Below are 27,386 nucleotides of genomic sequence, written 5' to 3' on the forward strand. Positions count from 1 at the left end.
ATAGCCTATACAAGACTATTCATGTCCAGTTGCAAAGGTGCAAGAGAAGATAAATGTTCTGTTTTCTTTTTTTTTTTTAGACAGGAAAGTTTGGGTAAATAGGTCTATTAATAGCAGCAGCAGCAGCTTCCACAGGGATGGGTACCTTCATTACCCCTTTTCCCAAGACCAACAAGACTGACTCTGACTCCCTTGTCCACTGTGGAGACCCTACCAGCTGCAGAGGATGTGGCTCCCCCCTCATCCACCAGATGGATCCAAGGAAAAAGTAAGTGGTCTGAAGAACTAGTTTTGGCCACAGCAAAGTCACCCACTTGAGGATGGAGCAAATAGCTAGCCTGCTGTGGAAGCAACAACTATTTAGTTAACTTTTTCTTTTTGTGGCTGGATGAAGACCGACCATGGAACTAGTAGTTTGTTCCACGGTGAAGCTGAAAATGATGTCTCTTTTCCAAGGAAACTAGGCCGCACAAGCTGGTAAAAAATTTAAAAGTAATTAAAAGTCTCTTTTCTTAGTAAAAACACTGTAGAGCATGAGTACTACTGGAAGCTTCCATGGCAAAAGAGCATGGAAGGTGACTTAAATCTTTGAAATCTGGCTGGGTATCCAATCCTTGGCAGAATACTTCTCATATAGCTTAGGCTACTGCAACAGAGATTTAATGATGAACATCTAATTTTAACATCTTGAAAAACTGTAACTAAAATGTCAGTACTGCACCTAAATTTCTAACCATAATGTATAACCTTTTAAATAGTCTATATTTGGCTGGGTTCTCTGAACTGTGCAACAGGACTTGCTGCCTAAATATAACCTGCCTAAACTGGAATTGTTCTTCAACCAGTCCCCTAAACACCAGGGGAGTGAATATTTTTTACTTTCCTTGAAAAGCTTTTGCATTGCAATTATCTGCTGCTTTCTGTACCTAATATTTGTTGTTGCATTAGGATACTTATCTTGGTTTATCTTGTGGTTGATGCGGAAGAAGGTAAATTTGCTGTGTTCTGACAATCTTCTTGCCAGGCACAGAAATACATAGCTTCATGAATGGCAATTTATATATTTGATCAAGCTGTTAAATTGCTTTTTACTTGCCTGCCATTTGGCTGGAGAGCACTTAGCTATAAAAAAGGGCCATATTGCTGCTTCTGCTGGATGTGACCAGTAACAAGTCCTTTAAACACTAGGGAAGTAAATATTTTTTTTTTCTTTTAACATCCAAAGCTGTTACGTTACTGCTACCTACTGATTTTTATTGCTTACACTGCTCACTGTTTTCGGTTATATTAGACCATTCTGTTGGTTTATTTTATGGAGGAAAGTAAATTTGCTGGTGGTCTGGCCATCTTTCCACCCAGCAAAGGAATACATAGCTTTGTGATAGGCTGATTAGCCATTCTTTGCAGCTGTTAAGTTGCCATTCCCTACACTGCATTCTCCTCCATTAGGACAGGCTACTCATTGCACAGTGGTAAGGCACAATACACTCTGTGCTTGCAAGCCTTTGGCTTTAAACTTCACTACAGCCTAGTGTTCTCTTACAAAATCCCTCTTCATTATACCAGGATCACCATGTGGAGTTGCCAGGCTGCACAATAGTATCTACAGTGTAAATCCGGGGACATCCTGGTATAGAAAATTCCAGTCTCTGTCAGTTCACTGCATGGTGCTGAGCTATATTGTGCTATCTCCCCTACCTACAATAGAGCAAAGCCCTACTCTCATCAAAACCCAGCAGAACATAGTAGTGCCTTGCTGCTACAGGTTGATACAAGAGTAAAAGGGTTAAACCTCTAAACTGCGAACTATGGGTGATCACTATTCTTGCGACAAAGATAGCTTTTACTTCTCTTTCCAAGTAGCCTGCTGCTACAGGATGATGCCAGAGTTAAACATATCTCTTTAAACCACAATCTGTTGGTAATCACTCTGCTTTGTACACAGATAGTGCATAATTCACCTGCTTTGGACACAGTTAGCCTACAACATCCCTGTAACGGTTCTGTTTTCCTGAACCAAACTGCAACTTCTGTCTGCTTTCTACATGGCAATATACCCTACTGCATTAACCAGTGCTCTCTCACTTCTCATTGTTTGCCAGTGACTGCTCTCATTGAGATCTGGCAGCATATGCAATGTGTAACTGCTTCAGGTCATGTCCTGAGCAAAATAGGAAACTGAAAAGAGAAAAAAATCTCTTTAAACCTGTTTAAAAAACAGTTCTTTAGAAATTATTCTGATAGGTATAAAGACAGCATTAGAAATCACTCTGCTATTACAGATAATTTCATTATTTCTAAATCTCTTATATTATTCAACACACCTGTACCTCAAAGTGTTAAAAAGGTTAAGCTTCCCTTGTTATGGTCTATTCTAGCAGTGGCTAGGAAAATAATAACCAGAAATTGGATTTCAGATACACCTCCTTCGTTCAATGAATTTAAAAATGTTATGAATATAGTGTGCCATATGGAAATAAACACAATTAGGTCAAGAACAACTAGAAAAACATCTTATTATATTGTATGGGATAATTTACAAAATTTGTTAAAAAAATCCTAATTTCAATAGCATGGTATTTTACTTTAATTAATTGATCTGATTGTAGTGGATGTCTTTGTAAATACTTTAGTTGTTTTGTTGAATGTTATAATCATATCTATTTTTAATTACTTGTATAAAATTGTTTAAAATTGTTATGATATTTCTCTTGTATGTTAAAACAATAAACCTGTTTTGAAAAAAAAAAAAAAAAAAAAAAAAAAAAAGAAATCACTCTGCTAGATACATAGTTAGAATATAAACCATCTGGCCAAGGAAATTGCTAACCCATTCTTATCTTTATTCTATTAGGTGCCTGCAACATGACATAACTCAACTACTTGGTACCAGGTAACACTCTCTAGGTACCTAATTATTTATCAGCTCACCTACTATATATTAGTTTTGAAGCCATGGAACCACTGTCTGTCCATGCACCATCTGTTGAAACCCTACCCCTCTCAGGGAGAGCACAAGCTGCCAAATGCTGACAACCACTCACCTTTACAACATACTGAGTCTACGTACAAGTAAGAGATGCAGATACATAGTAAAGCTGGAGGCTTGCCTCTTATCTAAACATTCTGTTTGCAACCATCAGGTTGTCAGGACCCATACTGACTTCACAACAGCACACTATTTGCCAATAAATAAGTCTTCTGTGCAGAGGTACTTAAAGAAAATCCTCTATAAGCCTTAAAAGCTGTACTCATAACACCATGCAACACAAACACTGCCACAAAGGATTATCAAGCCAGTTCATCTTAACCCTTACAGCTTCCAGGGTCAGCCCCTACTAGCAGTAATGTACTAGTCACAGGTAACACCAATGTAAGGCACAAAGACATACTGTTCACGAGGTTGAGAAAGGAAAAGGTAGCAGTGAGCTACAGTTCAGGTGTCAGAATATTCTAAGGCACTCAAGTCCTTCACCCTAAATAAAATTACTTGTTCATGTGGGTGTGAATGATATAAAACACATATCCTTGGATTAAATGAAAAGGGATATGGTGGAACTCTGAGTACATATCTTAGGCTAGTATGCAGCTTGTCTTCAGCAGAATTCTACCTTTGCTCAGAATGGTTCCAAAATATAAACAAAAGGTAACTGACTTCAACTACTAGTTCTTGGTGTCATTCCAAAGGGTTCCAGCATGTGCTAGCCTGTGGGGGAGATGGTCAACAGTCCTAACTGCTTTGCAAGTGATGGTTTACCCCATCTCCTCAGGGCTTTCACATATCGGCAAAGGCTTTCTCCACCCACACAGTGCTTTTTCCAGGCAATTTCAATCTGCTCTACTTACCAACCTAGCAAACCAAATCAGGACATTATAGAAGTAGTGCTGCTCGATGGTAGAAGACTCAGTGTTAAACTGCCCACCCTAGAAGCATTCCTGACATTACGAATTATTGACATCTGCATCATCATTAAAGCATGGTACAACTACAATGAAAAAACACTATCTCTAGCAGAATTCAATACCTATTACTTGTTCAGACCCCTGCTAAGGAAGTCTCTGTTACAAGCAGTGAAGCATCCATAGTCATCCGCATTTACATCTCATCTAGACGTATATGACAAATGATGACCCTGATCCTATCAATATCCTGGCAAGTATCAATAAGGTTCTTTATCATACTGTAGTAGACCTACAGAACCCCTACTATTGCAACCACTTCCTAAGAGGCTCTTAACAACATTGATTCCTGCATCATTGAGCTAAACACTATTTTTCTTGGGGATTTCAACTAACCATCTATAAAATGGAAAATTTACACTACTGCAAACAAATATGCACATTTCCTTGAATTCATCAGTGCTAACATTCTTAACCAAATAATGCACTCCTAAATAGTGTGTTCAAATTTACTTGACTTGATTATCACAAATATAGCAGCACCATGCTCTATGCTTATAGGTATGGCATTTCTACAACAATGGTCTTCACCATTAGGTCCCAACCCAAAATGCCCACAAACCTACCATTACAAAATGTCTCACAGACAGAACCTTACAAATTAAGACTGGGGGCAGACTCACCATAAGAAGGACCGTTACTAGTGGGATTTCCCAGGGCTCTATACTGGGGCCACTCCTATTTGGCATTTATTTCCCCAATATCCAAGCTAATGTTAATGGACTCTGGCTGAGCATGTTTGTAGATGACTGCAAATTTAGAGCCATCATAAACTCTCTGTAGTATTCCTTGATCTTTCACGAGGGTCTATGACATAAAACAAGTACCACCTAGACCACAGTCTAAAGCTAAATGCCAAAAAGTGCAGTATCATGTCATTTAGAAACATAAGCACCCATGAATCTACCACAAAAAATGACACTCTCCCCTTAAAACTGCTGTAGTTATTAGGGATTTGGCCACTATCATAGACAATGAATTCTCCTTCATTCACAATGTATCTAGACTATTTAGAAAAGCCTTCTTTTTATTCCAGCTAGAAAGGCTCAACATTCTATGTACAGGGTTGTTATAATCCTTCTCTACTTTTTTATTTGGCTAAAAACAGAATATAATACACTCTTTGGCATGTACCTGTTTAAGAACATGATCCAACCTGAAAGACCACAGCAATTTCTCAATAAGAAAATTAAGGCCCAGAGTTTTACAACCTATACATAATACCTCAAATATTGTCTGTCTTTTTTTATTTCTCATACTGACTTCTTTAGGGTGACCCCCTGCCTAAACTATAAGGCCTCAAATGATCCTACTTTGCATCACTTCTACATGTTCACAAAACTGGTAACTCCACAAATGCATACAGAACCCAAACCTCCACTGCAACATGACCAAAACCTTCTGGTGGGATTGGCAGCTCTCCCAAAACAAATCCGCTCTGCTGGAACAATCTCCCTACTCACATTAAACACAGTAGCTCTTTAATCCTCATCAACCTTGATGACTGGAGGGGTAACTACAAATACAACCCAGGGCTGGTCCCTCAATTGCTAATGAAAAGGTGTAACATGTAGAGGAACAGTATTGAACAGGGTACCACTGATCTATCTTGCCAACTGCCTAGTAGTAACCTACTTACTTATGATGTTATAAGTCAGAAGGGCATTTTCTGTGTTTCAGTTTTAACTGGAACAAATACTCACACTATTGTTTTTAGCTTTCCATAGTCAGTTTGTTTCAAATTTTTTCCTGACTTTCCTTTTGAATCACTTATTAGTTTATTTTGTTTACTTTCTTTTATTTGTTTAGTTTGAGTTACTTGCCTCATTTAAGCAGATTTTGCTTCCATGTTAGAAGTGCTTATGTTTCCTGGTTTAGTATCACCATTCTATAAATACCTGCTGGTGCTCTTTTGAAATACTCTCCCATTTCTAGTTACCTGTCCTATTATGTTGTACCCTCACTGTCACACACTGTAATTCAGTATCTGTCACTTTTTTTACAGATAGCTACTTCTTCTTATGCCTGACATTTTCTGTTTATCCCAGTTTTTATGTATTTATTTATTCTTTGGTAGCTAGGTAGGTGAACTGATCTGCGGACTCTTCAGTCATTCCCCTGGTGTCAAGAATTTGAACATATCTTGTGTTCAAGTTCGATTCTTGTCTGGAGAACCTTCTGTGTGGAGTCTGCATGTCCTCCCTGTGGTCAAGTGAGTTTTAAAAACATGCAGGTAGGCGCGCGTGCGCGCACACGTGTGTGTGTGTGTGTGTGTGTGTGTGTGTGTGTGTGTGTGTGTGTGTGTGTGTGTGTGTGTGTGTGTGGGAGCTGGGCTGGCAACTCGACACTGTAAAAACTTCACTGCCAATCAATCTGCACACCAGTGATCTGCTGTGGTGACCCCTAACCAGGAAAAAAAGCCGAAAGACACTGCTTATGTTCAAGTTCCTTCTTCTCTGGTAATATTTAGCACTGACAGGGTCTAAGTAGAGATCAATCCTTATGTTTAACCATCTTAATTACACCTTCTATCACATTAGCCTTTATGACACAATGTGCTTAAAACCATATGTATAATACCATCTTCATGTCACAGGTGGACTACTCACTGTTTAATGTCTGGTTCAGTTGCTTTGACCTATTTCTTATACAAGAAAGTATAGGGAACTTCTTTTTCACTCTGTAGACTGTGAAACAGGTATGTTTAGAAATGCTATTTATAGAAGTCTCATTCCCTACTTTGGTGAAAACTGCAGTATGAAGACATTCCTCCTTTCAAATGGCACAAAATCAAAATGTTTTTAAACAAAATGTTTGAAGTACAAACTATCATATCTTACCTATATCTCCATCCTTAAGTAATTCCACTAACTTAGCCTAAAAACCCACCTAAGACTCTTCCGCACCACTCATCTTTTCATCTTCCTCTACATCTTTTTCTCCTTATTAGCAAATAAATTATTTTGTTTTATTTCTCCTCTCTTCATACTTTTTATTAACATTTTTTATCCTACCCAACCTTCCTCTTCTCTGACATGCACTTACTGCATGCAACACATATTACACTGTATTATATCTTCCTTCTTTCTTAGCTGCAGAACTGTAAATCATTCTTAGCTTTATATTTTTCTCTCTCTGGCAGCTGACCATCAGCTGCTGACAGCTTCTCTCATTCATTGGGTCTATCAAACCTGCACTGACCTCTACTAAGCTCAACCCAACCCATGTGTAGTTCTGGAGATCGATGACACTAGTACAGCATCATTATATCATTCTCTGACAACTGAAAGGAAATGCATTTGACTATAAATGCCCATCACATCCTGTTTAGGGTTTCTTTTCTTCCACTGCAAATCTCAGAAGTTGATTATGTGGTACTCTTAGATTTCAACTAACCATTTCTACAGTTGTTCTGCATACCATATCGAGTAAAACTATTTTATCATAAATCTGCTCTAAAATACATTCAATCCATTTTGAAAACTGCATAAAACTTAAATAAATATATGTTAATCATCTAGCATGCAACCTAATAGAAATCCTGCAACAATTACCTTATTTCTTGTCTGAGTTTGTCCAATAAGTATCAAAGCATTTGATGAGATGATTGACAAGCAGAAGTTGATCAAAATGACAGATCGCTCTGAACGAATGTACCTATAACACCAAAATGAAAAAGAATTATGAATGCAGGAAATGATATACATCTCTCCTGTTTCTTCAGATTATTTACTGTTTCCTTTTTTTCATATAGTTTTGCCTTTCTTTCCTCATTCTAATTATTTATCATTCTTTATTTTTTTTCTTTTGTTAATACTGGGAGATTAATTTCACACTACCTTAATGTGCATATTTTATTTTGTGTTTTCAGTTTCATTAGTACATGCAAACATTATAAAATAAACTATATAGCAGAAGTACAATATACATGCAAAGGTCTGCAACTGATAATAACAAACACTCAAGAAAAAAAAAATGAAACACATGAAAATATCCCTGTCAGAAGACTTAAGTAATTACACATTCTTACACACTACTCAATCTAGGTGAATTAAGAGTAAAACATATTTGCACATTCTCACCTGGCTTAGCAAAGGGAGAGTGACAGCCAGATGTTTCTCACTTGCCAGAATATGTAATGTCATCAAGGCTCCCAGATCCCTTTTTACTAAATATGAACATGACCTGATCATTGTACAACCGAGAGTGAATAATCCTACATGCTCCAGTTTGGGTCATATGAGGAATCACGTGCCTAAGATCTCTGTCCATGTTTCTGAGGCTATTAATCATCTAGTCTAAAGCAATGTAATGCCATCAATGTAAATAATACCACAATAAAAAAATAAATCAGGTTTGAATTCTGGCTCAGTTATTGGTGCCATTCCAGGGGGATCCAAAGAGTGTGCATGTGTGTGTCAGCTTGGTGGGAGATGGTTGACTTCATTATTTCTCGTCAGGAGTTCTGCCTACTGACAAAGACCTTTTCTGCCTCACATTTCCTTATTTAGGCAAATTCAGTCTCCTACACCAAACAACCCAGCAGTTTCAAACGAGATCTACATTAACAGAGCTCTGCTGAATATCAGAATCCTAAATAATAACCTGTCCACTCCTGAGGCCTTTCCAAATCTTGAAAACATAGAGGTTTATATAATTTCATAAACATGGTTCTAGTTTAGAAACAGCACTCCTTCTTTACTTGTTTTTAATGCTTTTCACTTGTTTAGACGCTCTACTGAGGATGTGTCTTTGGTGGGGGCATGTCTGTTTTAAAGTGGCTGTGTCTCATTTTCACCTCATTACCCTACAACTTTATTAGGTTTTATTGTTGCATGATCTGAAATAGTCATTGGATGTGTGTTAAAGCTTTCAGTTAAATGCACAAGCTGCCATGAAATATATAAATTATATCCAGTCTAGAGCAGTTATTTTATCTTGGTGAATAATATGAAGATTCTGTCTGATTTCCTCCTACTGAATTCACACCTTCCATACAAAATATACTCATATATTTCTTCATACATCTTCCCTCTTATGTTATGCTTCACTTCTGGTTCCCCCTGAAACATCCTGACTATTTCCAAGTCAAATTCCAGTTCCCATCCATAAACAACATTTCTTGCTGATAGCTGATTATTTCCTCTCAAATTATTTTAAGCTCCATTATAGCAGTTTTTTATGGAATATAAATATATGCCAGCTCAATCCGCCCTCCATTACTACTGAAAATCTACAATTATTGTCTTTTTTCTTCTCTTTTATCACTATTTTAGCCTATCCTGCAATCAGTACTGTTACTCCTCTTTGCATTTGTTCCTGAATTTCTGCTGAATACCTATCATGAAATCCTTTCTTTGTCCTGGCCATCTACTCTCCTGACATAGCTGTTTTAACAGAAATCTGGTTAAAACCCCACATCTGAAATTACTTTCAATAATTATAATATTATTAGACAAGATAGACTAAGCAAAAGAGGTAGAGGTATAGCTGTTATGTTTAAAAGTGGAAAAATTAAACTGCATTTCACCAGATATCCCCAATGCAGAAATATTCATCACTTGCCTGCAAATTAATCCTCCCAAATCCATGATTATCATAGCTGCCTACCTGCCCACTGGAAACAATCTTTTCAGCAGAGAAATCCTTTCTTAGTTTGCCTCCAGTTTCAGTCAAGAAACTTATCATCTTATGTGACTTTAATCTTGACTGGCTCTCCTCCTCCTCTAACTGTCCTACCAACTTTATCAATCTTTACAACTTCACCCAAATTATAAACTGCCCCACTCGCGCTGACAAACATTCTAAAAAAAGAATCACTACTTGATTGGATATTAACCAACAAGCCAAACCTGGGTTACTAAGCTGGCTGCCTACCAATCAACCTTAGTAACCATGCCAATGCATTCCTAGTAAGAAAAAGAATTCAAACCCAGTTTTACAGTCCCTTCAAATTCACCCACAGTAAGAAAAACTCCCCTGATATATTTAACCTACTACTACAACATTGTGATTGGTCACCATTAAAAAACCTAAAACTGGACCTTGCAGTAGAATTCTTTAACAACAAATTTCTTGACATCATAAATAGCCTGGCCCCAGTCAGGAAAATATGCACCAAATCCAAACAGTTACCATGGCTTTCTAAGGACACCAAACTTCTGTTTAAATAAAGGGCTATAGCCAGGGCCCTATATCTCTTCTTCTTCTTCTTCTTTCAGCTGCTCCCATTAGGGGTCGCCACAGTGGATCATCTGTTTCCATTTCTTCCTGCCCTCTGCATCTTGTTCTGTCACACCAACCACCTGCATGTCCTCTCTCACCGCATCCATAAACCTTATCTTAGGGCTTCCTCTTTTCCTGTTACCTGGAAACTTCATCCTTAGCATCTTTTTCCCAATATACTCTGCATCCTGCCTCAGCACATGTCCAAACCAATGTAATCTTGCCTCTCTGGCTTTGTCTCCAAACCTTCCAACCTGGGCTGACCCTCTAATATACTTATTCCTAATCCTGTCCACCCTCATCACACCCATTGCAAATCTTAACATCTTTAACTCTGCCACGTCCAGCTCTGACTCCTGCCCTATACCAATCCACCAAAAACAAAAATGATCTCACCTGTTATCAGCAAATAAGAAACCAAACTAAGAAAAAAATCAGCAATGATAAAAAAATACTACTTCCAAACCTGTCAACAAAAGTTCCTACACAATCCCCAAAAGTTCTGGCAAACTATTAACTACCTCCTCAACCCTGGAAAAACCTCCACCCCCACTCCTTCCACATCCAACACCTCCGAATCCTTAGCCTCACAGTTCAACTCTCACTTTATTAACTCTATCACCTCCCTCTTATATTACCATCAAAATCTACCACTCACAGTCCCCTCACCTTCCACAAGGACTACTAACTCTTTCTCTTTAAACCTGTTCAAACTTCTTACATAAAAAATCTCCTAAGCAAACTAAAATCCTGCTGCCTTGCTGCAGAACAACTTCCCAATGAATTCCTAAAAATATCTGCTCCATCCATCACCTATCCTATTTCTATCCTAATCAATCATTCTATCTATGAACAGCATGTACCTCACCTCTGAAAAATCTCTCACATCATTCCCCCCCACAAGGGTGGCCCCTCTATAGATATAGAAAACCACAAAAGTTCACAATTCCAGAAAAACAAAACTGAAGAAAAACCACTGGAATAGACAAAGACAAAGGCAGACCAAAAATTAGCATAAACTTGCATTTATTACTCGGTTTCGTCAGAGACGTCTTCAGAAAAAACAGATATCTGTAACTACTGCCTCACTGCCATCCTCCCACCAACAGCTAAAATCCTAGAGAAATGTATTCACCAGCAACTCCTTAATCACATTACCACTAACAACCTACTACCCTACACCCAGCACAGTTTTAGTCCTAAATATAGTACTAACACAGCCTTAATATCCTTTACCAACACTATTCATTTCATCACCTTAAGAACAATGGACAACTAGTCTCAGCAATTTTCCTGGACATGTCAAAAACATTTGACACCGTTTCCCACCAACTACTAAACAAACTTGCTACATACAATCTCAGTTCATCATTCCTAACATGGTTTCACATCTACTATCTGTCAACAGGCTACCAAATAAGAGAACAATCTGAGTGCATTACTGCCAGTATCCACTGGTGTAGCCCAAGGATTCATACCTGGCCCCCTCCTCTTTATCATATTTACCGACAACCTAAATTCAGCAACCCAACTTGCTACAATCATACAATACGCAGATGATATATCTCGTATATGCTCTGCCCTTCCCCCAAGAACTTCAAGATAAGACATAAAAATCATTCCAGGAAATTGAAACATACCTAGTTAAGCACCAACTTATTCTAAACCCAAATAAGGCTAAGTTAATGATTTTCACAAGCTCTCCAACTCTGTTTATTCAGTTCAGTCCACCAATTGAACCAAAACTGAGCCTACAAATCACACCAAACTCCTAGGAGTTACAATAAAAGACAGGCTAAAATTTGATATATATATATTTCCCTAACAATCAAAAAAGTCTGTGCCAAACTCTGAACTCTCTACAGGGCCAGACCTTACCTAACACACCAAGTCAGACTAGCCACATTAGCTAAATCTCAACTTCTATCTACCCTTCTCTATTGCTCACACATTTTCTCCAGCTTGTGCAAGGCCAACCTTAATAACCCAGAATCCTGCTATAAGAAAATAGCAAAGTTTGCCAGCAATCATCCCCATAAAGCTCATCATTGTTTTGCTCTTCAACAACTTAACTGGCTAGAACACTGGAACCTGTTAACATTAAACCAACTTACCTTCACCCACAAAATCATTCACAACCCCAGTAACTGCCCTGCAGCTTCAACCCTGGTCCAACCACATGTCAACAGCAGGTCCCTTAGGTCTTCAGACAAGCTACTACTAAAAATAACCCAGTCTCACAACTACCATGGTGACTCCCTCTAAAATAGCTAAGACCTGGAATGCTCCCTCAACACATACAAAACGTTCCCAGCTATTCTTCTTTTAAAACAAAAACAAAAGAATTTCTCAAAAACAACTGGCTTGGCCCCTGTAATCCTCCCGGACAATTCCTTTCTCCTAGTATTTAACAACTCTCTTCATCATCTTAAACAGCTCAACATATTTCTCCAATGAGTTGAACTGTTTGTTATGCTCTCTGATAGATCTTTAAGTACCTCAATGCTCAATTATCTCTGTATTATAGTATGATCTATGTGACTATGTAAATTCATTGTTAATTAATTTTGTTAACATATGTTTCTTCAATTTGGTTTGGTCTCTGATAATTTTAAAATACTCAGTTATCAATTTATCTGTACTTGATATGTCCGCTATCAAAATAATTTACTTAGTTACTTTTAACATGTGGTTATTAATTTATAATCTATATCTTACTAGTTGTATCTTTCTGTTTGTGAAGCTTTTCTCCCCGGGTCTCCACTGAATAACTGGCTACTGGACCAGTCAGACACTACCCGGTTAACAAATGTAAATAAATAATAAAATAAAATAAAATAAATAAATAAACAATTGTCAAATTCACATGCTCATTTCAGTTCAATTGTGTCTCCTGCAACATTGCTATTTGCACTATGCAGTTCTTAATATAATTCAATATCTTTGCTTTTTCTCTATACCTGTAAAGTAATTTACATTTCACTATAATATGGACTGAGTAATCATTATGACAGAAGGTCATTACTTGCACATTTTATAAATGGCAGCTCTTTTGAATGTGTATTTCCAACACTTGGGTTACATACGCACACTAATATTTGGCAGGCTGATCTTTTAAGCAGTTCTCATTCTATTTAAACCTATGTCACATTTTAAAGACATTTTGCTTCAATAAAAACATTCAAACAAAATCTAAATATATTTTAAGAACCCCCATCCCCTTCTAACCTGGAACAAACACATAAAACTATGTACATTTTCAACAAATGAAGTTTACATTTCCAAAAAGGAGCAGTTACCCAAAATCAATGGCTGCAGCCACAAGCACTACCTAATCTAAAGTGAAGGTTACCCAAAATTAATACACATTTTACAGCCTGTGTTCCCACTTACACTAATTACTAGCTTTTCTTTTGCTGTCACTATTCCTTTCCCAGATGTGATAAGAGCTTGTATGCTTTAAGTAAACATTAAGTTTGAGCCCTAAGAAAAAGGTGCATTGTCTACCTTTAAATAAATAAATAAATCAACTACCTTTAAATAAAACAAACTAAACTGTATATCATTCTATCAAATTAATTAATGTATAAAACTACTGGATAGGCTGATACTTAGTCTTCATTTCACACAGTTCCAAACTTTATTTTTTACTGAACTGCTTGCCATAGACCCTTTAAATGTTATATTTATGTCATTATAAAGTATGCTGAACTCACAAGATTAATTTATTGCACCTACTGTCTACTCATCTCCAAGTAAATATAATCAGCAATGAGGAAGAAAAAAACAGCTAACAACTGTGCAGATGGACAAAAAAAAGTATTTTGTAAATTTCACTCAGAACACAATGTACAGAGTTCTCATGGCCATCTGCTTGCATTTGCAGATGTCATGTCTCTTAATGAGAGTAGTTGCTAATGAAAAAGCAGCTAATAGCTTAGGAAATACAAGAAAGCTACCATTCCCAATGCCTTTCCTCATTTTGTCTTATTTTCAAGCCTATTTACTTAAAAAAAGCTTTTATACAGTTTAAACTGAGGACAATACTCTAGGCAACCAATAAAATGGGGGAAATTAGTGTCTTAATACTACATTTTACACCACACCACCAGAAGCCAAAGATAAGAATATTATATTAACATTAACTTGCTTCTGACAAGCCTTTTCCATCTTGATACAGTACAGTACATCTTACAACTTAAAAGTACTTGTTTCCTTTAGCACCTTTAACATAAACATCAGTCACTGATAAGACCCTCCACCTCACATGTAAAATAACCCTGACTGCATACTATGCAAAACTGCCTAACAATATAATATGCATCCTATATCATGAACTTTTTTATACAAATAAGAAAAAAGCCACTTCACTTGCACTTAACTTCTTCATTCCCGTCAGTGTCCTTGTAAACTTTAATGACAAAGTGTTTTACAGTTCACCCATAAGTTTATCAAAGTCAAAAAAATAAATAATTCCAGTCTTTCTCAAACAATTTATTTCTTGCAAAGACATATTTCATATGTCAGTTCCTATGTCCAGTGGGACTTATGCTTTATAATCTCCCATTTATTTACTAATTTCAGTGTTTCTGGTTTTCTGTGTGATCATCTCCATCTCCCAATACCAGTTCCAGGTTGAAGTCCAAGGTACTCTTGATTCTTCATGTTAGTGTCTGTGCTTTTTTATGTCTTTTAAGTATTTTTGTGTGAATCAATGTAAAATGTTTCACTGACTAATTATGTCTATGGGCTCTGCTGTCAGAAGAATGATAATCAGAATCCCTCTTTGTTTGATAAACTTTTTTGTTTCCTCTCTAGCCTGTTCTGCATGAAAAAAATACTTTAATCCTCCATGAAAAGATATTCTGAAGACAGCTGTACAAATTAGCTTGAACCTCATATCTGCCATGTGACAGATGTTTCTCCCATAGTTTTGTCATGATCAACTCCTTCTGCTGGCATGATTATAAATTTACTAATATACACTATGGCTGCCTTCTTGTGGCCAGGTTTGGGCCATTTGCATTATCTGCTATTTCAATTAACAAATCATGCTGTGTAACACTGGTCTAGTTACTTATTTTTACTTTCATAAAATTAATACAGTCACTTCCTTTCAGTTTATCTGGTACAGCAGAAAATCTCAGGTTTTCTCTGCATGCTTTGTCTTCCAAGTCTACTATTTTTAAACAGCATCTCAGGTTTTCTCTGCATGCTTTGTCTTCCAAGTCTACTATTTTTAAACAGCTCCTCTTGAGTAGCCTCATACTCAGTAGCCTTTTCTTAATGTCAGCCTTTCTTTCTTTTTGTAGTTTTACCAGTTCATCTGAATAGTGAGCTAAAGGTTCTTCTGTTTTTCCAGCCTTGTGTTATTTCTGTTGATATATTCTTTAATTATCTTATTGAATTATTTATTATTTTCCTCTAAATTACTGGAAGACATTTCATGTACCAAAGCTGGAACCTGAACTGCTTTTTACTGAACAACTGCAGGATTCTTCCAGCCAGAGTTTTCTCTTTTCCTTTTCTATTTGATTTTCTCTCAGGTTTTCAAATGTCTTCTTCATTGGCAACTAGACAGTGTAATTACTAGCCAGTGACTGAACGGTAGCCAAAATCACAGTTTTACTAGCCCTTTTTCCTCTGTTTCTGTTTTCACGGGAGAACTGAAGTCAACCTGTTGATCAGTGTGCCACCTGCTTAGAAATCACTAAGGCTGTTTCCATGTTATTATGAAATACTGTTTCACAGACTCCCTTGTGAACTTATTCAAACTCAGCCTCTCCACTAGTTGTGTACCAGAAACATGGAGAATAGCTGCTGTGTCCACCTCTATAAGGATGGTCCAGCCACTGGCCATGGGAACTATAGACTGATTGTTTTACCAGTCTCATCTGTAGCATACTGGAATGCATGATCATGGAATACATATATAAGGATATTTGCAGCTTGCAATACTTACAATCACTTGAACCAAACTAGCTGGCTTTCAAAAAGGCAGAACCTGCCTTCTGGACCTGGATGAGTTCTATGAAATAGTCATAGATGGATTGGACAATGGCAAATAGATACATGCCACCTACATATACACTATCAACGTTTATACCACACTCTGGCATTATTTATAAATTGACCAAGCTAAATAAGCACCATTATATAACTTGATTGGTAGGAAACTAATTAACACACAGAATCCATTCAATCGGGTTTGGTGGTACGATTTCCTCAAAAAGGATTATCCCCTGTGGTATTCCAAATGGCTCAGTAATAGGGCCACTACGGTTTGCTTATACTTTATTGACATATAAGCTGTTTCAAGGGTCTCTGGCTTACCAAGTTTGCTGATGGCTTCAAACTCTGGGCTGTCATCAGCACTCCATATCACATATATATACTCAGAGAGGGCTTTACCTGTACGGCTTCTTGGTTTCAGCACCACAGAATAAAACTTAAATAAAAAAATAAACAAAACAAACAAATAACTAAAAACAGAAATAAAAATAAAACATAATGTATTGCAGTACTCATTGGGAAACAGCAACATCTCTTCACCTACCGCACAAATCACACCCCCTTAAAACTGTAGAGCCATTACAGACATGGGCACATTTATGGACAATGAGCTCTCTTTCAATGATTATGCATCAACTGTCACGAGGAAATCATTCTACTTAGACAATTAGTTACTAAAGGCACATCCTCCAGGTGTTCAGAGTTTATGATCCTATCTACATTTCCCTTAGAATGCAGTGCCCCTTTGGTACTTATGTATCCTAGAATATGGTTGAACTAGAAAGCTTCCAAAAATCATGGGTAGGAGCTCCCTAAATTATAGTGTCTAAAAGATCTATCACTCTATTTTGTCTCTTACTGACTTCTATTTGCCAATTCCTGCATAACCTACAATGCAGCAAATAAGTCTGTTATACTTCACCTTCTTCCAACTCTGATGACCTAAATCTACAACATAACATACAAAGGACCTATTGGTGGGATAGATATTCCCCCCAAAGGATACCCGATCTTTGGAATAAGCTCACATATCATATCAAGTAAAGTAGCTCCTGCAATCTCTGAATCTTACTAAGACAAATGGAAGGGTAACCATAAATTCACCCAGGGTCTAGCCTTTCAGTCCCCTGTGGACAGAGGAAGAAGGTAAACTACAGCAGATAAGCTCTTGATGGTCTCCTAGACTGAGTGAGTAGCATATACCCATAAACACAGGATAAAAATGACTCGCTACACTTTCCATGTTGATAAACTTAAATGCAAAAAGTTTCCACATGCCAGCAATCATAATGATAGATACTAAATATTTAAAATATATACACATATACCCTCAGCTCATATCCCACTTTAATTTAGGGTCTGATTATTCATTAAACTTTGGGAATTCCTTTTCTCAGTTTTATTTCTAGCCAATTAATTTGATTTCATGTGCATGTTTTGACAAAATAAGTGAAATCATTTATTTGAAAATTCATATGGATATAACACCATGTGTGATTTGCCAGTGTTACAAAATATTAAATAAAAAGTTACCTTACTCCAGCTGTCACATGCAACAAAACAATATTTTTAATAACAAAAACAATTAAAAATAATTTCACTAACTGCACAATGATTGAAATGAATGAAGAATGTGGAAAATATAGGACTTTCAATTATTTTCATTTTGTGTTACAGAAAGAAATAAAAATGAAATAAGTAAACAATATACTTAAAAAATAATAAATACAAATATAGTACATAAACAGAGATATCCTAGCAATTTATATTTTGCTGCTAATCCCGAGCCTGATTTAAAGTTTTGCTGCATTTTGGAAAATATATAGCTATGCTGTACATATAATATCTAAAGGTGTGCTGCAAAACTTTCAGACATGCATCAACAGTGAAGACAGACTTTGGTAATACGGCAGATGTGCACCATGTTAGCATGAAATTAATATTATTCTTGAGTATTCAGATGTACTGCTTATAGTCAATGTCTTCTAGTCCCACATGTTACCAAATTTCTCATTTTAATGCATTATGCTGAAACTCAAGATCATTAATGCAGAATATGTTTCAAGGTTATACAACAAAAATTAAACATTTTAAAGAATTGTTCACAATTTTGTGATTAGCTAAAAAAACACAAGAATGAGATTTTTTTAATGCTATTTGAAATGTATGTTCAGGAATGAACTTACTTTTTCAAAAGGCTGACATACTAGCTGGGATAAGCAAGCAATAATTCCAGTGAAGATGGGTGCCATGGGAAAATAAAGGACTACTCAGGGGTGTTGTATAGCTTGACACAACAGGCAGAGGCCCTTCTCACCCACGGAAAGTCCATTATTTTCCTGTAGTGCCTACCCTGGAGGGCATTAATGTACTTAGAAAGTGGGTTACTTTTAAATTTTAGCATTTGTTTTACCATTACTATATACATATTTTTTGTATTTTTGATGTAAAATAGTTCCTCTGGCTAATGTTTCAACAATAAAAATAAAAATAAAAATGTATACACTACTGTACTCATGGGGAAACAACATCTCTTCACCTACCACATAAATCGCAGTCCCTTAAACCATACAGAGACCTGGGCAGATTTGTGGATAATCAGTTCTCCTTTAACTACTATGTATCAACTGTCATTAGGACCTAGACAATTAATTACTAAAGACACATCCTCCAGATGTTCAGAAGTTAGTATTCTGCTCTACTTTTCCCTTATCAGATCTCTTTTAGAGTACAGCACCCTTGCTGGTATTTATATATCTTAGAATACGGTCCTACTAGAAAGCAAAAAATGTTTCTTAAAACAAAAGCATGGGTATGACCTCCCTAATCTATACATAGTGTCTAAAAGCTCTACCATTATATTTGGACTCCTTCAGATTCCTATCTGACAATCTCTGCCTGAACTAAAAGGCTGCAAATTACTCTTGCTATACTTGACCTTCTGCCAGCTCTAAGGACCTAAATCTACAATATAACATACAAAGGATCTATTGGTGGGATAGATATGCTTCCCAATGGATATCTTCCCACTGGAATAAGCTCACATATCATGTGAAGTAAAGTAGCTTCTGCAATCTCTGAATCTTAATTAAACAAATGGGTGAGTAACCATAAATTCACCCACAGTTTAGCCCCTCAGTCCCATATGGACAGGAAGGAAGGTAAACTACAGCAGATAGGCTATTAATGGTCTTCTAGACTGAGTAACATATGCCCAAGAGCCTAGGACAAAATTATTTATTACATGTTGCATGTTGATAAACTTAAATACAACATGTTACCACATGACAGCATAATTGCATATGCTAATCATTTAAAATATGCATACATATACCCACATCCAATATCCAACTTTTCTGGGGGAGTCTGAAAATTCATTAAAGTTTAGGAATGAATGTTCTCATCTTTATTTCTAGCCACTTCATTTAATTTCATGCTTATGCCTGGACAAAAAAGGTAAAACCATTTATTTGAAAATTCACATGGAAATAATACCAAATATGATGTGCAAGTGTGTTATAAAATATTTTATAAAACAGTTGTCTTACTCCAGCTGTTATAAGCAATAAGACAATATTTTTAATACAGAAATGATTAAAATGATTTTACTGATTACACAATGAAGGAAATGAAGGAAGAATTTGGAAAACATGTATGACTTTCGATTATTTTCATTTTGTGTTCACAAGCGCACATAAACTTACCAAAATAATAAATAAATAAAAATAAGATAAGAAAAAATATATTTGGCAAAATAATAAATAAGATACATCAAGTAAACAGAGACATCCTAGCTATTTACATTTTGCTGCTCAACCAAAGCCTGATTTAAAGTTTAAAGTTTTTCTGCATTATACAATGGAAATTATACAAAGACAGGTCATTGTTATTCAAAAATGTGCACGCTGATTGGTAAGTCCAGTTAGAGTTCCTGCCATAAATCGAACGTATCCCAATATAAAAAATTTTGGCTGCTAAATTTCCATTGAGTGGCCAGAATTTTAAATTTGAATATACTACAGAGAACACAGTAAAATACAAGAAAAATTATATACATTCTGCAAAAGTAAATAAATAAAACTGTTACTGATTTTCCTTGTATTTTTGTGTGCCCCTCCTTAAATCTTTGCAGACACTCATACCTCTCAACTCTCCGGATCTTTGAAGAATGTCCAGATTTTTTTCTCATAATTTTGGTCTTTGTCTTTTCCACAAAAAATAGTTTTCTAGTAAGCAACTGGGTTTGAAGTCATTAAATAATGACAGAAATTTGAGATATTTAGACTTCATATCCTTTATAAAATGCACACTAACAGAAAACGTCTCATTCAAGCAACTTTCTAACTTTATAAGAGCAGTAAAATTCATGACTATTTTTGGACTTTTGTTCCACCCATTAAACTGCAATCTGCTGGTTCACCTTTTCTGCTGTCACTTCACCTGATTCCTTTTCCACATCCCTAGCACTTCCAAAAAAAGTTATCAGCCATTTCGCCCCATGAAGCAGCAGAACTGTCACCAGGATCATCCTGCTTGATTATTGGTAACAGAACAGCATCTGCAAGCCCTCCTGATGCCAGTTTTGTTATCTGCACCACTTCCACAAACTCACTAACATCTTTCTCCAACGAGATAGCTAAATGTTGCTCATTTGTGACATCCACCAGACAGGAATCTTTGCTTACATTCTGAAGCTCTGTACTGAACACATTTTTCCTGTAAATTCCAACTTCAAACTCTCCATAGCTTTTCTCTCCTCCTCCATGCTGCTGATGCTGGATGCCTTAGGCCACTTCCTTGCTGCTGTAGGATCCTGGCATCATCTAACAGTTCCAAAGAGTAAGGGTCATTCATTATGTACAACAATAAGTCTTACTTACAAAATATTTACATATTTACAAATATTTACAAGTGTACAAGTATCTGTCTATCTATTTATCTATCTATCTATATCTATATATATATATATATATATATATATACATATATAAATAAAATATATATATATGGATGGTTTCACTTCATAATCTTGAATTACTGAAATCTCAAAATTCAGTAACCTGAGACTATGAAGTAAACCATCCACAACACCGAAACTCACAATCCCGAATCACACAATCATGAACATACATACCCCATACACCACTTAACATCCACACCATTCCACCCACAGCACACAACCCTACACTATATACAAGCAGGGGAGCAAGCCTCCCTGCAAACCCCCCTACTTATATATATATATATATATATATATATATATATATATATATATATATATATATACCAACTCCGATGTCGCACATAACATAAACAAAACAAACCACACACCACATCATCCTCCACTCGCTCGCACACAAACACACATCACACATACACAAACACCAACAAATCCAACACTCACAATTACACCTCCCTACCCTTACCCACACACACAATGTACAAAAACACACACAAACCCTCACTTACCTGCGATTTCAGGCACCATAACACTACAAGTGATGTACCGGAAATGCATAAGCAAAGATTCGAGATATTCAAATTCGCTCTTATGCACTTTTGGCATTCTGGTTTTCAGCTTCATAGTCTTGGGTTACTGAATTTCGAGATTTCAGTAATTTTAGATTATGAAGTGAAACCATGTATGCATACACACACACACATATATATATTTATGTATACATACACACACACACATTTTATATATGTATATATATATATGTATATATATATATATATATATATATATATATATATATATATATATATACACACATACAAATCTGCTTACATAAGCGTACAAAATTCATCCTTGTTAGAACCCCACTCCTTTTTCCATAACCGCAATCTGATATCTGATTTTACTTAATATTGCTGCTAAAATCCATTTACCATTAAACATTATTTCATTTATTCTTTAATTCCATATAACCCATATAACATTCTTTTAACACATATTTACTTCTATTCTTATAATATCTATATTTATTTTATCTACTTCTTTTATAGTGTCAAAAAAAATCTTCTTTACATAGTTTTCCCCATAATGTTTTCACTCTTTTACATTTCAAAAACACATGCTTCTTAGTTTCTTTTTCTTGACAATTTATATTTGTCCTGGTCCCCTTCAATAGACACACATCACACTAAATGACATTTGATGACCTTTATTAAACTTCCATAAATATAACTTTATTGACCAATATTTTAATTTATTAATCACAGCACAAACTTCCATATAGCTGTTAATTAGGGCAGCATGACCTCACTGACCAATCACAGCATAAGCATCCATGTAACTATACAAATGTTAACTAGGCCAGTGTGACCTCACTCACCCTGACCAAATAAGCAGCATCCTTACCCCAGCTTGCTTATTTTACTTATAAAGTAGTGTCCCATCCCTCACTTTCATTTCCCATTTATTGAATTAAACATCCAACCAAATAAGTATGAGGTAACCTCCGCTCACTTACTTTTTCTTATCAAGCAGTGTCCAACTGTTCACTTTCTTTTCCCAATTCATTGAAATGATCAACCAACACCAGAGGGGGAACAGAAGAGAGAAAAGCCTGCCCCTCGTCTCCGCCCACCAGCCTGACCAGGCTGTTCCCCCTCCTTCACAGCAAAAGTTTCCAACAAAACCTTCCAAAAAAACCAAACTGTACATTAAAAAGGTTGAAGCCAAACATTATTCAAGTGTACTCCATCCTCACGGAAGCAAATTGGATCTCTGTCATCAATATCCCAAAGCCCTATCATATAAGTGCCCAAAGTAACCAGTTGCCTAAGCAGCTGACATTAAAACCAATGATCTCTCTCTAACATGAAATACCCATACCCTTGTAAAACATTTGTAATGATACCCAGGTCATTATCTGCCAAATGCACCACCAACACAAAAAAATAAATAAATAAACACCACCATCCAAAACAACTGTGTGATATCCTGCCTAATGCCAAACTGCAAGATTCTTTTACCATCCAAAGGATATAATAATGACCACAATGAGATTTCCTTTTTAAACAGATCAATTTAATAATAATCTAACCACAATTATAAAGTAAATACATCCGATGAAAAACATAGCATTCACTGACCAATGCACCACTCTCACAATTAATTCAATACATCCATAAAGGGAAGAACCCCCCCCCCCAGATTGTAATTCAATGAACCTCCAACTGCCAACACCAACCCTCACAACAAAAATTTATTTTGTCAACAGCCATAGCCCATCAGTCTTCACATTATCAAACCTAACCCTAACTATACCTCTCAACCTGGAAATATCAAAAATCTGGACAAAGACCTATGAAAAATAGGTACAAATCTGTACACTGATTAACATAAAATGTGCATACATTGTTATGCAACGCCACACACTCCAATGGAATTGTGGGATACCAACTTTCAAATGCAAACTAAAGAACAGCCAACCAAAATATGGCCCCCAGACCCTGTAATAAATGGTAACCATTTTTTAAATGTGTAGCAATTATGTTCACTGGGAAGGGAGAAGATGATGAACCTTAGGATTTTGTTTTTGGTGACTTGCAGTATGTGGGTTTTGTGGTAACCAAAGGGCATTTACTGGTATGTAATATTCTAATCTTAGCAAAATAATATTATAGTTTGCTAAGTCATTCTCCCCCCTCACAAAATCATGCCGCCATCCCCACTGCAGCAATTACAATGTCCCATTACTTGTCTATTTCACCTCACTTACCATAAACACTGTAATGTGCATACTGCTTTACTTATACAATGTTTATTTGGATTTCATTTAAAACTTTTATTTTACATTTTTAGCACAAACACTAATAGACATCTACTAAAAGTACAGTTGTGTACAGTTACCATAAATGTGGATGTTCAAGTGTATTCACTGTTGTAATCATCACCTGTGGGTTATCCCTGCTGTGGTAGCCCTCAGCCAGCCCGAATACCAGAGTTAATGTTTTTCTGCATCAACTGCCATCGCCTATAGTCTGATGTCTGGTTGTCAGTGCTATAAAGCAAGGCAGTCAGCATCATTACATCAGTTTTTCTTGCCCTAACCCATCAGAAGCACAAGGAAATTAGGTAAAGTGGTCCTGGTGGCTAAAAGCCACCATGGGAAGCTTATGTCCTCCTAGGGAAAGAGGATATAAGGGGGATGGAGAGAGGGAAACCAGGACTGCAACAGTGAATACACTCGAACATCTACATTTATGGTAAGTGTACACAACTGTACTTTTAGTAGATGTTCTTCATGTTTCATTGTTGCAGTCATCACCTGTGGGAGGACTCCCAAAGTTGAGGAAAGAGGTGGAAGGATAGGTTAGAGCCCTAGGCATGGGTCAGCAAGCCCTGCAGAAATGCTGAGGCAATCCCTGCCCTAGACTTAGAAAAAAGAGGTAGGTGGTAATGCTTTGTAAAGGTATGGACAGAGGTCCAGGTGGCAGCTTCCAAGATGTCCCTGGTTGGGACTCCTCTGAGGAAGGCTGTGGAAGTGGAGGCTGCCCTAGTGGAATGGGTACGAATACAATTAGGGGGGGGGGCTTTCCCATGTAGTCTGTAGCAGAAATGGATACAGTGTGACATCCATTTGGAAATGGTTTGCTTGGAAATGGGCTTCCCCTCTACCCCTGAGGCAAAGCTGACAAGAAGCTGGTCTGTTTTTCTGAAGGGCTTAGTGCAGTCCAGGTAGTATCTAAGTTGTCTGTGCACATCTAGTGTGTGCAGAATTCTTTCCTTCTTGTTTTGAGGGTTTGGAAAGAAGGTGGGTAGATGTATGGCCTGGTTGAGGGTCACATCAGATACCACCATGGGCATAAAGGATGGGTTAGTCCTCAAGGAGACCCTATCTGCATGGAAAATGATTAACGGCTCAACAGCCATGAGTGCTCGAAGTTCTGAAACTCTTCTGGCTGAAGTGATAGCTAGTAGGAAAGCAGTCTTCCATGAGAGGTATTTCAATTCTGCTGAAGCAGCAGGTTCGAAAGGAGGTAAGGTTAGTTTTTCCAAAACATAATTCAGGTCCCAGTCTGGTGTGGGAGGCCTTCTGGGAGGTCTGATATTAGAAGCCCATCTGAGGAATTGCTTAATCAAAGAATGTGAGAAGAGGGGTAGGTCTGAGTCAAAATGAGCTGAAATGGCTGAGACATGGATTTTAATAGAAGAGAAGGAGAGGCGACTATTGAGTAACTCGGCTAGGTAGTCCAAGATAAGAGGGATGGAAGGATGTGAGGTACTGGCCCCTCTGGACTGGGTCCAGGAGCAAAATCTTTTCCATTTCCTTGTGTAAGACTTTCTGGTGCTGGGCTTTCTGGCCTCTCTGATAATGTCTAGGACCTGTTTGCTTAACATGAACCCCTTGTTTGCTTTTAAATTATTAGCCATGCTGAAAGATTGAGAGTCTGCAAGTCTGGGAGAAGCATTTCCCCACCCACCTGGGTCTAGAGGTCTGAGATCAGGGAAAGCTGCCGGGGGAGGGGGCTGTAAAGTCAGGCTGTGCGGTAAGGGGTACCAATGCGGTATGGGCCAATCTGAAGCAATGAGGATGGCCTTTGGTCTCTCCTCCCTTATTTTGATCAGTACCTTGGGAATAAGAGGCAGAGGAGGGAAAGCATACACAAAGAGGAAGTTCCAGGGGAAGGTCAAGGCATGCACCTTTCATGCTAGGTGGTGATACTCTCTGGTACAGAATTGTTTCAGCTGGTGTTTGAGGTGCAAAGCAAAGAGATCCACCTCAGGAGTCCCCCACTCCTGACTGATTTGCAGAAATACTTTTCTGTGGAGCTGCCACTCATGGGGGTCCAGTAAGTTTCTGCTTAGGTGGTCTGCCATGTTGTTGCTGACCTCTGGTAGGTATTGGGCAATTAGGTGTAGAGGTTCATGGCTAGCCTGCATTAAGGGTAAAATTGGGTCCCACCTGTTTGTTGATATACCACATTACTGTGGTGTTGTCTGTTTTTATAAGGTGAACCCCTGGCCTGAGATGGGGTTTGAAGGATGTCAGAGCCTTTTGTACTGCCATGATTTCTTTCTGATTGATGTGTAAGGGAAGGTGCTGGGCATCCGAAAGCCCTTGGGTAAACCTGCCTGATAGGTGAGCACCCCAAGCAATGTCTGAGGTGTCAGTGGTGATGGTCTGACCAGTAGGGTGGAGGATGAAGGGAAGACCTTTGTTCCTGGCAAAGGCCCCTGCCCACCAGAGAAACTCAGCCCTTATGCATGGGATCAGAGGGAGAGAGATCTCTAGAGGCTGAGAATGCTGACACCAAAGTTTCTTTAGATACCACTGAAGTTTCCTCATGTGAAACCTGGCCAGAGGAATTAGAAGGATGCATGATGCCATGTACCCCAGGGCTTGCAGAAACTTCCTTGCAGTGAGGTGACTTCTGGAAGCCAGCTGGGTAAAGTAGAGAGGCAGGAACCTCTGCTTTTCTGGGGATAGGAAGGCCATTTGGGATGCTGTGTCCAGCAGTGCTCCCAAGAAAATGATCTTCCTGGAGGGTGTTTGTTTTTATTTCTTCTCGTTGATGGTGAATGCTAGGGAAGTTAGGAGGGTTTTGACACAGAGAAGGTACTGGAGCAGCTTTTCTTTGCACTCTACCTGAATGAGGTAGTCATCCAGATAAGGGTAAATCTGTATATTTCTCTGTCTGCAAAATGCCATGGCTGGGGCAAAGCATTTGGTGAATACTACGGGTGCAGTAGATAAGCCAAAGGGTAGCACAGAAAACTGAAAGTGTTGTGAGCCTGCTCTGAAGCGCAGGAATTTCTGGCAGGATTCCCTTATGGGGAATGTGGAGGTAGGCATCTTTTAGGTCTAGGGTCACTAGCCAGGCATTTTTTGTCAGCATAGGCAGCAGCTGCTGCAAAGTTAACATTTGAATCTGGGGACCACCAAGGAGGTGTTCAGAATGGATAGATCCAGGATGGGGTACCAAGTGCCCTCTTTTCTGGGAGCAAGGAATAGTCTGGAATAAAAGCCTTTGCCTGCTTGATCTGAGAGGGCACGTTCTACTGCCCCCTGTGATATGAGAGTTTGGACCTGTTTCAATGCCTCTGCCCACTGATTTGGAGGTAAGTCTGGGTACCCTCTTGGACTTGGGAGTTCGCTGAAAGAGAAACTGTATGCCTGAAAAATGATTTTTAAGACCCATTGGTCCTTTGTTACAGAAAGTCAATTTTATTTACA

At 37.6% G+C, this 27,386-nt stretch overlaps 1 protein-coding gene across 9 annotated transcripts in view; it reads right to left on the reverse strand.

Annotated features, from left to right (window-relative positions):
- Positions 1–27,386, reverse strand: part of ADGRB1 (adhesion G protein-coupled receptor B1) — a 4,264,735-nt gene that overhangs the window by 771,687 nt on the left and 3,465,662 nt on the right. For all 9 annotated transcript variants that reach the window (XM_044067288.1, XM_044067286.1, XM_044067290.1 and 6 more), the window contains one exon: positions 7,515–7,617. In XM_044067288.1, the coding sequence (XP_043923223.1) occupies positions 7,515–7,617 (103 nt within the window). The remainder of the gene's footprint in view (positions 1–7,514; positions 7,618–27,386) is intronic.

This window comes from Protopterus annectens, chromosome 3.part1 (assembly GCF_019279795.1).
Source record: "Protopterus annectens isolate FY-2018-M chromosome 3.part1, PAN1.0, whole genome shotgun sequence".
Taxonomy (NCBI): Eukaryota; Metazoa; Chordata; order Ceratodontiformes; family Protopteridae; genus Protopterus; species Protopterus annectens.